This window comes from Moschus berezovskii, chromosome 20, assembly GCF_049115385.1.
Source record: "Moschus berezovskii isolate FMDL1 chromosome 20, NW_MosBer_1.0, whole genome shotgun sequence".
Classification (NCBI taxonomy): domain Eukaryota; kingdom Metazoa; phylum Chordata; class Mammalia; order Artiodactyla; family Moschidae; genus Moschus; species Moschus berezovskii.
In genome coordinates this window covers 24,762,698-24,776,420 of record NC_142479.1, presented here as the reverse complement: position 1 = coordinate 24,776,420, position 13,723 = coordinate 24,762,698, and the positions used below count along the sequence as shown (strand labels likewise).

The 13,723-nt window shown below is 40.8% G+C and overlaps 1 protein-coding gene across 2 annotated transcripts in view; it reads right to left on the bottom strand.

Annotated features, from left to right (window-relative positions):
• Positions 1–436: 436 nt before the first annotated feature.
• Positions 437–13,723, bottom strand: part of USP32 (ubiquitin specific peptidase 32) — a 204,690-nt gene continuing 191,403 nt past the window's right edge. For both annotated transcript variants that reach the window (XM_088828648.1, XM_055400253.2), the window contains exons 30-34: positions 9,015–9,206; positions 6,084–6,372; positions 4,229–4,653; positions 3,671–3,763; positions 437–2,633 (exon numbers count right to left, since the gene is read on the bottom strand). In XM_088828648.1, the coding sequence (XP_088684774.1) occupies positions 2,460–2,633; positions 3,671–3,763; positions 4,229–4,653; positions 6,084–6,372; positions 9,015–9,206 (1,173 nt within the window). In that variant the 3' untranslated portion in view covers positions 437–2,459. The remainder of the gene's footprint in view (positions 2,634–3,670; positions 3,764–4,228; positions 4,654–6,083; positions 6,373–9,014; positions 9,207–13,723) is intronic.

Below are 13,723 nucleotides of genomic sequence, written 5' to 3'. Positions count from 1 at the left end.
CTGGAGACCTCTCAGAAGGACAACCTGGGATATATCCCTGGTTTCTCAGCATCCCTTAAAAACTAAGGATTATCTCTAGGCGTCATGTATGTAAGAAGTGCACCTCTTCTTCACTTTATTCCTTAATCTGCATGAAAACTATTGAAAAAACTCCTTCTTCAATTCTCAGTTTCAAATGAGCAAGCTACTCTTCTCCTGAACCCTTTCAATGCCTTCCAAACAATTTCCTAACAGGGATGTGAAACAAATTTATCTGGTCACTGCAAGTACTTTGTTCTACATTCAACACACCTTCCATTCTCTCAGACACGGAACCTCCAACACTGTAAGTCAGGCAGGTATTCAAATAGGAGAATTAAAACAGGGTCACAGAGAGGAAGGCTAAAGAATTTGACATTTTTGTGTTTACTTGTATAGAGGAAAAAGAGCACACAGATGCATCCACAGTATTTAATTTGTTTGGATAATAGTTACAGAGAAACAGGTACACTCCATATACAATTACCAATACTTTTTTATACAGTTCATATTTCAATACATCAACACTATTTTATTTACACTCTATTTATGTACATTAACATCTTTCTAAAGTCAGTGCATTGTCAACAAGTTTTATACAGTAATTTACAAGGTGAATGTAGTTAGTTAATTTAATAAATTTTCTGCTAGTCATGAATTAAAAAAATTAATTACAACCAATGTAACAAACACAGATCAAACAACATTAGTAGATTGTGCTACCTGCTTAAATAAAACATCTGTAAGGAAATTATTTAAAATCTTCCACTTTTTCATGGGACTTGTCCAGTTAAGAATGGACAGATTTTATACACTGAAAATCAGGAAACTCTGAAGTCTGCATTTTGTCTGACTTCATTATATTATAGCATTTAGGCCACTCCTTCCTACTTGCACTTATAGTCTTCTTCTGAATAGGCTTTCAACTCAGCCATTTACCTTTGTAAATGCTCTGAGAACTGGTTAGTAATTGACCTTAGGTATCAAAACACAAACGCTTTATTACATTGGTACCTACTATCAATGAGGAAGGAAGGGTAATGGAATCTGACAGTTAATGAAAATCAACTTCCAGGGTCCAGATGAATAAAAAAAGTGAAATATTTACCTTGAATATATATTTAGAAACAACACAGAAAAAAATGCTGCCTGAAATAAATAACATTTATATTTTTGTTCCAGTCTTGAATTATTGGAGGATAAAATGAAGTGAGCAAAGAAACATAACTTTTGATGACCAGTACTATTCAAAAAAAAGCAAATGGAGATGCAAACAAAAAGTTTACTTCCTAAATCCCCCAACTGCATTAAAAATACTTATACATTATCAACGTATGGGATGTGTTTTGTTTTTAAATTTAATATGATAGGGGGAAATACTCCCATCAAGTTAATTTATAGCCCTTACAGCCATCAAATATGAACAAGTTTTGAAAAGTTCATTTGCACGTATTCTTTTTTTAAAGTGCAAGACAAAGAAACAAAGAACAAACAACCACTAACTGCAAAACACCATCTAGCTTCGTGGCCCCGTTCCCTCTCAGACACTGTAACAGTGCATGGAAGGGTGGTATCAATGTCGGCCGCCACCCGCTCCCACCCTCAGCAGTGGGCGGGTACGTTTTTGAGGGCACTTGAAGTACCCTCAAAGCAAGCCACCTCTATCTGGAGGGCTATTTTATTTTAGCTGGATCTCCCACGATGCTTTTTTTTTTCCTACAGGGTCTCCCAACCAAGGCCCTGGGGAGAAGGCACGCAGCTCTTAAGAGAGCCTCCCTTTCAGACTGACCACTTATATATGTCTCAAATACAATGACTGGTTGTGTCTCAGACACAAACACAACAACAAAAACAAAAAGCAATGAAGACATAGAAAGAGTGGGAAAATGGTTTAAAAAGTAAATTGAAAAATCTGTGTCCATGCTGTAAGAATCCTTCGCACGCCTTCATGATCTCGCTTTCTCCATCGTGTCAGTCGCTACAATGGAATAAAACTTCAGGAAAAAGGAGGTAGCATATCATGTCGTCCCCAGACAACATTATAATTTTTTGTTTTACTTTGACTCCAAGGAGATTCGTAGTATTCTGTTATGACTATTGGTAAACTATATCCACTACAGGGTTGTTCATATCTGGACAAGCACAATTTAGTTATTTGGTCCCAGGTGGCTGGTGCCAAACCCTTTTGTTTACAGGCTAATGGTGGGGTCTGCCTGAAAGCTCTCTACCAGGGAGCTTATGTGAGACACTTCCAAACAAAATTATTACTACTGGTATGTTAACTGCTATTTTAATTAGGGTTTTTTTTATTTTGTGCTTCAGGGTCACAGGATAAAATAAGTACACATTGAGCTTGCCTTTCAGCAATGCTTTTGCCAAATGTCAGCTACAGGGAGTCATCTCCCTCCTCACCAGTCTACCTAGCAGCCAGAGTGGTAGCTTCACTGTAACACACAGTACTTTTTGTAATCAGACTCGAAGTCTTCGTCCATGCTGCTTGTGTCTGCCATCTTTTTGCCATCGATCTTTGGCAGAAATTGTGCATAGTCTATCCCCTGCTGCTCATAGAAAAGAATGTAGGCAGAGTCGGTGTCAATTTCATCAGGGTGAAGTTCCTGGAGGAGCAAGAAAAGTCTTTAACAAAAAAGCTGGGCTTGCCTGGTGGCTCAGACGGTAAATAATCTGCCTGCAATGCGGGAAATCTGGGTTAAATCCCTGGGGGGGAAGATCCCCTGGAGGAGGGAATGCAACTCACTCCAGTATTCTTGCCTGGAGAATCCCAATGGACAGAAGAGCCTGGTGGACCCAAGTTCACGGGGTTGCAAAGAGTCAGACACAACTGAGCGACTAAGCACACAGCACACACGCTGACTCTAAATCCTCACCAGGGAAGGGAGGACCAACCCTCTTTCATGACTAAAACTGACTGACTGCTTCCAATCAGCTTAATATTTTGGCTATCTCATACCTGTCCCTAAAATAAGAACCATTATTTTCAATGGTTGGTTTTGGGAAAATATACAAGCCATAGACAAGTCAAAAGAATGATAGAAAACAAAATAACACATCAAATTCTAATAGCTCAAAAGATAAGAACTTTTTCTTATTAATCAATACCTTCTATTTTTTCACTGTTTTCATTTTCTGCTCTACATACCGCTTTTTTGGGGTGAAGGAGCATGCTGTGTGGCTTGTGGGATTTTAGTTCCCTGACCAGGGATGGAACCCAGGCCCTGACGAGTCTCAGCCACTGGACTGCCAGGGAATTCCCTGCGTGTCACTTTTACTCCTTTATATTGAAGACATCTATAAAAGGATTCTAATAGACACAACTACTTCCTAATCAGGAGAAAGGACTTCCCTGGTAGCTCAGTGGTAAAGAATCTGCCTGCCAATGCAGGAGACATAGGTTTGATCCCTGGTCCAGGAAGAATCCTTGGAGAAGAAAATAGCAACCCACTCCAGCATTCTTGCCTGGAGAATCCCATGGACAGAGGAGCCTGGTGTGCTACAGTCTATGGGGTTGCAAAGAGTAGGACATGACTTAGTGACTAAACAACAATGATTCTGGAGAAAATTCATTATTTCAACAAATGACCTCTAGATCTGCTGACATTTCTGTTTCTTTTATTAAAAGATCGGGGACATTTACCTTACAGCTGCTGTCATTGTAACAGTACCACTTGCTATTCGGGTTTTTGGCATAAGTGACGTAATGGCCCCCGCCCAGAATTCCTGAATGGCACTGTAAGAGAGAAGGAAGTGGAGGTGGATTAGTAGTTGGCAATACTCAGGCCAGGGCAACTACCAGGACCCAATCCAAGGAAAAGTGTTTTCCTTCTTCCAAAAACAAACCAAGAAGGAAAACTGAAAATTTTAAAACTTTGAATCTTACCATTCTATTGTTGTAATTATTTTTGGAAAGCAAAACTCCCTCAGAAACACACACTTCTGAATGGCTTAAGCCTGTGACTCCACCTAGAAGATTACTTGACTGTTTCCTTTATTAAACTGTGAGCATCTTGGATTCTACCCAAAAGGCCAAGATATTTACTGCTAACTTAGTCTGTCACCAAGCTCAATGCCTAACAAACAAGCAGGCTCTGAAAAAATGATGAATGAATAAAGATGAACAAACCAACCACTGAAAAGGTAGAAAACAAAATAACACATTTAGATCATTCTAAAAATCATACAAGAAACCACTTACCGAAATTGCATATAGGTTATAAATAGGCTTAACATGAATATCTTCTCTTTGGTCGTCAGTACTGTCTTCTTCACTGTGGTTTTCAAGCTGACCATTGCTGTAGCCATTGCCACATGCCTCATGCTCATAAAGGAATCCATTGGCCAAAGTTACTTCGTGGTCCTGCAAGGTGACCAGCTCGGGCTGGCTGCCCCCCAGCATGTGCCCTCGGCTCAAGGCATCAGACAGCTCACAAACGTGCCCAGCCCCGTTCTCTTTGCTGGCATCCAAGTTTTCCTTACTACTTGACAATTTGTTTTTGCTGCCAATTTGGGGTAGGCGGAGCCTCCCTTTGCTCCTCCCTAGAGTCCGAGGGCTGCTGTTAGGGCTGCTGTTTTTGCTGGAGGGACAGCTGGTTCCACTTTTTCTTGATGTAGATGGTGAACCTGTGAAAGAGAAGAAAAGATAAATCCAAATGTCACAAGTTAAACCAGCCACCAAAAGCTAACTCTGCAGTCAACTGCACAAGTGTACACAAAAAGGTAAAGACAGGGGCATCCTGACTGGCTAGGCTTTACTCCTAATATGTGGCCAATAAGTTACAATCTTGTCTTCCTCAATGCCAACCCTCTCAAGGCAGCAATGTCCTGAAAATGTGAAGTACAGGTAAGTATGGACTTAGAAAAAGAGCAGAAAGATGATTTAGGGCAGATTCAGTTCAAAATAATATTAGCTGAAGGGATTTGACAAATATATATTCTTTAGATTAAAAAATATGACCACAAATTATCAAGCACTTACTCCTGCAAGGCGTGACATCAGAAACTTTATTATCTCTATCTCTCACAACAATCCTGCAAAGGAGCGGGTCTCAAACAGCTCCTGACTCCCTTATATACCCTTAAAAATTGTTGAGGATCTTGAGAACTTTTGTTTTTGTGAGTTCCATTTATCAATATTTACCATGTTATATATTTACCATACTAGAAGTTAAAATTGAGGAATTTGAGAAACACAAGACACATATATTTCATTGACAATATCACATATATGTTGGCTCTAAGTCAACCTATGAGAGAATGAGAGTGAAAAGGCAAATACTTAGCTTTTGGGTTTTTTTTTTTTTTTTGGCTGCACTGTATGGCTTGTGGCATCTTTTGTTTCCTTACCAGGGACTGAACTTGGGGCTACAGCACTGAAAGCGCCGAGTCCTAACTACCAGACTGCTAGTGAATTCCCAAATACTTAGTATTTTTATGAAAACAGTTCTGATCTTCAGAAAGGGTCTCAGGCACCCTCTAGGGGTTTCCCCAAATTTTACTTTGAGAACCTCTGATATAAGGAAACAAGGATGACAACTATCATTCATAATCACCAAATGCCAGGCACTATGTAAAGTGCTTTACTCTCCATTTTATTAATAATATTTATTTATTTGGCTGCACTGGGTCCTGGTTACAGCATGAGGGATCTTCCTTGCAGTGCCTGAGCTCAGCAATGGAGGTGCTTGGGCTTAGTTGTCCTGCAGCAGGTGGGAGCTTAGTTCCCCCACCAGGCACTGAACCCCGGATCCTTGCACTGCAAGTGGATTCTTAACCCCTAGACCACCAGGGAAGTCTCTACAGTGCTTAACTCTTGATGTATCAATTTCTCAACCTGTGAACTTAGTATTTTCTTCTTTTTATGAATAAGAAAAGAGATTTAGTGAGGCTGTATCTCTTGCTAAAACTCACACATCTCAAATGTAGACAGATCTGAGTCCAGAAGGATCCTGGTACAACCAAGCTGTTGCTCTAGAGTGGAAGATGGAGGGAAACGTGCAGCCTAGAGGGTTCCCAGGAAAGCCCCCCTCCGGAGTGAGGCTTGGGCTCCTCACCTTTAGGACTACTGATGATGTTGGCACTCAGTGAGGACGGGCTTTTACTCAGGAGCACGGTGTCTTCCCCAGTGGAGTTCTGAGCATCTGCTTTCTTCACTTCTCCTGCTGGGATCCTGGGCTCAGAGAGGTCATCCCCCTGGGGTGTGAGTGGTTTACGCTGACAGAGAGCTGGGTCCCTTGGCACCAGAAAAGCACTAGGGTCAAAACTTTCACGAGGAAATTTAACAATTTTCTGTGATTTTATCCATCGACCATTTACAAACTGAAATCGTTTGAGATGAATAATCTGGAGAAGAAGAGAAAACAGTTGCATTAACATATTATGAAGATACAAATTACATACTAAAAAAAAGTCTAAAACGTGTAAATGTTCCAAAAATATGTCTTTTTCCCCCCAAAGAATATATTTTCTTATGTAACCTAGTTAAGAGGACACTGCCCTTTCGCTATGTGGCTAAAACAGTAATCCCCCTAATTTCATAATCGGTGTGCATACAAACCTCTCCCAAATGTTTTCAGCATCATAGGAGCCTTTGCTTCCATGTCCTCTGGGATTGTGACTCACACTGACCTTTACCTGTCTCCAATACCATCCATTCACAAATACACGAGGCTAGAATACTATAGACTGAATCATTTGAAGAAAAGCAGAGGCGTTTTTAACAGATGAAAGTTACCCAGCCTCCAACAGGAGGCCTCTCCTTTCTTAACATTTCTGTTGGCTGCAATCAGGGTGTTTTACTGTCCTGAAGAGCATAAGAATCTCCCTTCTCCTTTCTGGCTTCTCTCTTTTTTTTCAAAAGCAATGAATTTCTTCAGGCTTAAACACAGTGGTATTATGCTCCCTATTGTGAGCATACTCTTGAGAGTCCCTTGGACTGCAAGGAGATCCAACCAGTCAATCCTAAAGAAAATCAGTTCTGAAAATTCATTGGAAGGACTGATGCTGAAGCTGAAACTCCAATACTCTGGCCCCCTGATGTGAAGAGCTGACTCACTGGAAAAGACCCTGATGCTGGGTAAGATTGAGGGCAGGAGAAGGCGATGACAGAGGATGAGATGGCTGGATGGCATCACCGACTCAATGGACAGGAGTTTGAGTAAGCTCCGGGAGTTGGTGATGGACAGGGAAGCCTGGCGTGCTGTAGTCCATGGGGTCACAAAGAGTCAGACATGACTGAGTGACTGAACTGAACTGATTGTGGGCACAGATATTTGGGTGGCTACCTCTACCTTAAAAGCTTAACTATTTACTATTTACATAAAGAGAATCCCTAAGGGCCACGCTGGTATGTGGATGTAACAAAAGCCCATCAAGCTATCAACATGCTATTTACTCCTCATTATTCTTTGTGTTTAGTTGCTAAGTCATGTCTGACTCTTTGTGATTCTATGGACTGAACTGTAGCCTGCCAGAGTGATTCCTCTGTCTGTGGGATTTCCTAGGCAAAGATATTGGAGTGGGTTTCCATTTCCTTCTTCAGGGGATGTTCCCAACCCAGGGATTGAACCTGAGTCTCCTGTCTCAAAAACACAGTTTTATAAATGCTGATACTTCATGATATGTTTTATGCGATGGTCATATGAGTATAAATAATTGTCAAAATTCATCAAACTAGATATTTTAAATCTATGAATTTAACTCCATGTTAACTATATACCTCAATTAAAAAAACTAAACCTTACCCCTTCCCACCGACCTGTTCTCAAGCCTGTCCCTATGCTCAGCTTCCCATCCCTGTACTGTGCTTAGTCACTCAGTTGTGTCTGACTCCCTGCGACCTCATGGACTGTAGCCTGCCAGGCTCCTCTCTGTCCATGGGGGTTCTCCAGGCAAGAATACTGGAGTGGGTTTCCATGCCCCCCTGGAGGGATCTTCCCAACCCAGGGATCAAACCCAGGTCTCCAGAATTGCAGGTGGATTCTTTACCAGCTGAGCCACCAGGGAAGTCCATGAATATTGAAGTGGGTAGCCTATCCCTTCTCCAGGGACCTTCCTGACCCAGGAATTGAACTGGGATCTCCTGCATTTTCAGGTGGATTCTTTACCAGCTGAGCTACCAGGGAAGCTATTCCTGGAGCTAGCCAATCCCTGTTAGTAATTTCTTGTGCTTCCTTCCCTGGGGAGTTGTTCTTGTCTACATTCAGTCTCACAGAGTGGTAGGAAGAAGATATGAATAAAAAAATAGACACAAGGTCTGGTTATCGATATGATTTCCCCCCTTTTGGAAAAAAACTTTCTTAAATGAATAGGAAGAACTGACACTTCCAACTTTTGACAATCAACAGGAGAGTCTCCTAATCCATGAATGGAGAAGGCAGAAGTACATCAAATCGGAAAGAACATATTAGACCCCGTGTACCTGGTGCACACACATTTTAATTCAGCAGTGTCTGTGCCTATGTGACCAAGCACAGCGGGATTGGAGGCTCAGGATCCGCTGCTCTTCTATAGTCTGTAAAGCGCAAGCCTCAAGCTTCCTCTCTCCCGAGAGCTAGAAGTGCTTTCACCTTCTCCAGAAGTTCAGCTTCACCAGGCTGTACCACTTGGGGCACTTCTTGCATGTCTCACTCAACTGCAGTTACTGGTCCATATGACTTCTCTTCCCTTGGAGGCTGTACCCTCTTTAGGATACAAAACTAGTAAATGTCTGTAGGACAATTCATGTCTGCATACACCAGCAAAAGTGTTTTATGTATGTAAATATCTGGTTGAAATGCATGGCTTGTGGGATCTTAGTTCCCTGACCAGGGACTGAACTGCCAATGAAACTGCCAAGTCCAAAACATGGGACTGCCAGGGAATCCCCAGCAAAAGCATTTTAAACACTGTGGCAAGAAAGATTATTCTCAAAAATTCTTATTTGTTCACAGCTCCTTTCCTTCAAGCTAGACTGCTAGTCTCTCAGAGGTGGGGTTGTAACATACCAGGATGGGGGGAAGCCTCCAGAGATCTAGCTTCTTGGTTGCCAAGCAGTGGGTCTTACACTTGGAGCAGTAGTACATCTCGTTCTCCCCCAGCTCCTCCTCGCTGGTGAAAGCTCGGAGACAGCTGTCCAGGTTGATGGGCTCAGCTTGTGCTCGCCGACTCTGTTCCACGCTCTCGTGCTCGTCTACAACCTGCAGGGGGAAGAGGGAGAAGGGGTAGGAGGGAGTTTAGAATGGTCACCTGCTACGCATCATTCTCTTGGTGACTCAACCTCATTTACTTTACTTTAAAATACAACCAAACCAGAGTCTGAGCAAATAGAGCATGTGCACATTTACTCTCAGATATCACATCAATAACATATTTGATCAAATTTCTACTAAAATGACCATAGCTTTTTGGGAAAAATTTCTGCATGCGACTAAATGACAAAAACAAAACCAACAAGGAATTGCCTGTCACTTTACAATTTTGAAATCCGAAAACAGCTTATATGCGGGCTGGCTTTCAAGTCAGGGGTGCTGAGGTTATTTATTTTTTTAACAGGGACAGGGGACATTATTAGTATGCTGTAGGCTCTACAGAGGCTAGGAGAAATAATATCACTGGAACACAGAGGCCAGATCTGGATTAAATAAGAAAGGGTACAGACAAACTCACCTTGAGAGGACAGTCACCAGGGCGTTAAAACCCAAAGCCACAACTTATTTGCATGTTGATGCCAAGTCATAACACAAGAGTTATCAAAACACCATGTGTATGCTGAAGAGCAACTAAGCCCGTGCGCCACAACTATTGAGCTATTGAGCCTGTACTCAAAAGCCTGGGAGCTGTGACTACTGAAGCCCACACGCCCTAAAGCCTGTGCTCTGCAACAAGAGAAGCCTCCGCCATAAGCCTGAGCACCACAACTAGAGAAAAGCCTGAACAGCAATGAAGACACAGCACAGCCAAAATAAATAAATAAACAAAATTATGAATATAAAAAAACACCATGAGTATCATTACCTGTCTCCTGCCTCTTGGTGCCTTTTTATTTGACATGGTTAACAAAAGGAATAGGAGACTCAAAAAAATCTGATTTTGCTAAGACCTGCCCAGACCTCTGCGGTCCTATTAACCAGCGTGCTAGGCTGTGAAGCAAGGAGGTCAACATAAGGAAGGAGGTGGCGTGCGAATCAGGAGGAAGGAGACACTGAGGGGCCTAGGATGAAACAGAAAGAACTTTTCCCTCTGCCATTCTTGGCTGCCACTTAGAAAGCAATTAGGAACCACAGCGGGTGAGGCACACATTGCATGACTATGAATGACCGTGAGACCACACACAGGGATCACATCCCAGGGTGGAGCCTGGACAAGCACAACAATGAACGTCTCTTTTTGGCAAAGGTCATACTCAGGTCCCTTCACCCTACTTGTTACTCCTCCCTTCCAGAGGTGAATTGGTTCTCTTTGCCTGAGGCAATTTCCCTCCAGTTTTCCTTCCTGAGCTCTCAGTTTAGAACAGCTTTCAGGTGTGACTTTTTCCCTGCATGAGAAGATGGCTGAGTCAGAGGCTGTCAAATGTTCGTATAAACTATCAAGGTTGGGATTGATCATGCAATGAAGAGTTTAGCATTGCATCACCAATCATTTCTAAAGAATTTATTTGAAAATGGGGAACTTCGAGGAAAACTCTTTCAGAAAGGGAAATCTGGATTGATCTTGAGTCATTGACTTCTTTTCTGACACTTTCCCCAGGGAAAACTGACATGCTTCATAAAGAAACATTTATCATGGTGGTTAGAATCAGTAGAAAAAGAGGTATGTCGGGAAGGTCATGTACACACTGCTATATTTAAAATGGATAACCAACAAGGACCTATTGTATAGCACAGGGAACTCTGCTCAATGTTACATGCCAGGCTGGATGGGAGGAGGGTTTGGGGGAGAATGGATACATGTATATATATGACTGAGTCCCTTTGCTGTTCATCTGAGACTACCACAACACTCTTAATTGACTATATCTCAATATAAGATAAAAAGTTTAAAGTTTAGGCGAAAAAAGAAAAAGAGGTATGTCAAATATAGTACTGTCTCTTTTCTCACAGCCAGTTAAACATTATCTATATTATCTCCACCAGGGATGCTTTATGGCCAACCACAAATTACAGTAAGCAGGTAAAGAATGTTGACTTTTACTGACTATATTTTCTATACAACACACAGGCTAGACAGTTGGATAGAGACAGGAAGGAATGAGAAAATGGATGAAAAAACATATCTGCAGATAAGAGTAATTTTTATTAATAAAAGTTCCCCTTGGGATCTAGCCCCAGATTCTCTATAATTATTCAAATAGTCTAAATTACTTATTGGCACCCTCTTCCTTTATTTTTCTCTAGGTAGATTGAAAGCTCATCCATAGTCCAAAACATAAAGTAATGAAGTAATACCTCTCATACATTATAAGACTATTAGAAAAAGAGAAGATCTAAGAAGTTATCTAGTTTAATTTTCTATTGATGAATATGAGGTTCAAACAGGGAAAAAATTAAAAGAATAACAGCAATTGCCTATTTTTTTCCTCCTTATCAAATAAAACATTCATGTAGAAATTTTGGAAAGCAGTGAAAAATGTTAAAAGGCAGGAAACCTTATAAAGGCAAACTGTCAAAATATTGGCAGATTTTCTTCAGCCCTTTTTATATGATATTTTTCAGGATATGCAATTTTAGATCTTACTTTATAAAAAACTTCACATGATATTATTAGCATCTTTCCATATATGTTGGTGTAAACACTTCTGGTAATCATCATTTTCAGTGATTGCACAGCATTTTATCCAATCACTATGCCATGCTTTATTTAACCACTCCTCTAATGTGAGACAAATACAAGTTGCTTCTAGTTTTTTTTTACTACTCTAACAAATGCTATGATGAAATTTGTCAGCAAATCAGAGTATTTCCCTAGGACAAACTCTTAAAAGGGAAATTACTAGAATAAAAAACATAAAACATATTTTATAGGGCCACATGAATAATCTCAATTTTGAACCAAGATACCTCTTCTGTCTACGTGACTCTCCAAGCACATGCAGAAGCCACATGTAGGAAGATATTAGTCATGTGGCCCCATTCCCCAGAAAGGAAGGATATTTCAACAGCAGCTTGGTTTCCATGGTACCCTAAAAGCATCACTGAAAATGGAAGTGGGGTGAGATTTAACAGGTCACACAGGTCCTTCTTCCTGTAAGTAGGATGTCCTCTAGAGTTTTTCAGATTGCACACTGGGCTTCTTAAAAAGGGAAGGAGATTTACAGTCAAACAGTTTTTCATCTTTGACAGGAATATCTTGTCACAGTAACGTCCTGTCAGAGTCTATGCTAACAAAGATTTAAGAATCTTTCAGTTGCTAAAATTTTCCCTCTTCAAAGGAAGTGTGGTGGAGGTTACTGAGTTAACCTTGCTCCAATGAGCAGAATCTGCCAAAACATCAACTTCTCTGCAGTTTCCTTAGGTCCAGTGATCTTTCATTTGGCAAGTAGTCATAAAGAATACTCATTCTTGGTTAGTGAGAGCCTGAGGGTGTGTGGGGGCATAGTTAGTGTTCCAAACAGGGACTCTGGTCTGGACTCAGGAGTTCCCCCACTCTTCAACAGCACAGAAAGACAGAAAAGTCCATAGAGAACAGACTGTGGTTGCCAAGGGGGTGGGGAAAGGTTGAAAGGAGGTTTGAGATTAGCAGACGCCAACTATTATATATAGAATGGATAAATGACAAGGTCTTTCCTACTGCATAGCACAGGGCACTGTAGTCAATACCCTGATTATAAACCATAATGGGAAAGAAGGTATATATATAACTGAATCACTGTGCTGTACACCAGGAACACAACACTGTAAGTCAACTATACTTCAAAAAAAAAAAAAAAGAGAAAACTTAATTTTCATTACTACCTTATCTAAAGGGAATGTATTAAGAAACAGTGAAGGAAGTTTCCATCAAGAGTCATATAAATGCAAAATCCACTACATTTCTTCATGTGACTAAAACATCACCTTTGATTCTGTTGCTTTTACTTCTCCATCATATTCTTCATATCTCTACACACAAGCCATCTAGTCAATCTTCCCTTCAAACATTTTTGGATATGGAGTTAGTGGAGTTAGTATTCTCTTGGAAGTTTTATTTTCAAAATTGAAGAACTGCTCTGGCCTGAGAGTGGCAGTAGAAGAATGCTAAGTGTGAAGAACTGGCATGAAGATGTACTCTTAGGTGCCCCATTTTGAAACATTCAATCCTTTCTCTAATTTTTCTGACCACTATGTCTATTAAAGGTAGCAGCTATAGCCCTGGAATGCATTTAAGCTAAGTAATAGTGGTTACCAAATGCTGCAACTTCAATAATAATTAATAAACAGGCAGAGAGATTGGCATGCTTGACATGCCATGGCAGAGAATATATCTTCTTACTTATGCCCAACCTTTGGTTTCAAGATTTACTTACTATTAACATTTTCTTTATTTTCTTGGGCTCCAAAATCACTGCAGATAGTGACTGCAGCCATAAAATTAAAAGACGCTTGCTACTTGGAAGAAAAGCTATGACAAACGTAGCATATAAAAGCAGAGACCTTACTTTGCCAACAAAGGTCTGTCTAGTCACAGCTATGGTTTTTCCAGTAGTCATGTACGTATTTGAGAGTTGGACCATAAAGAA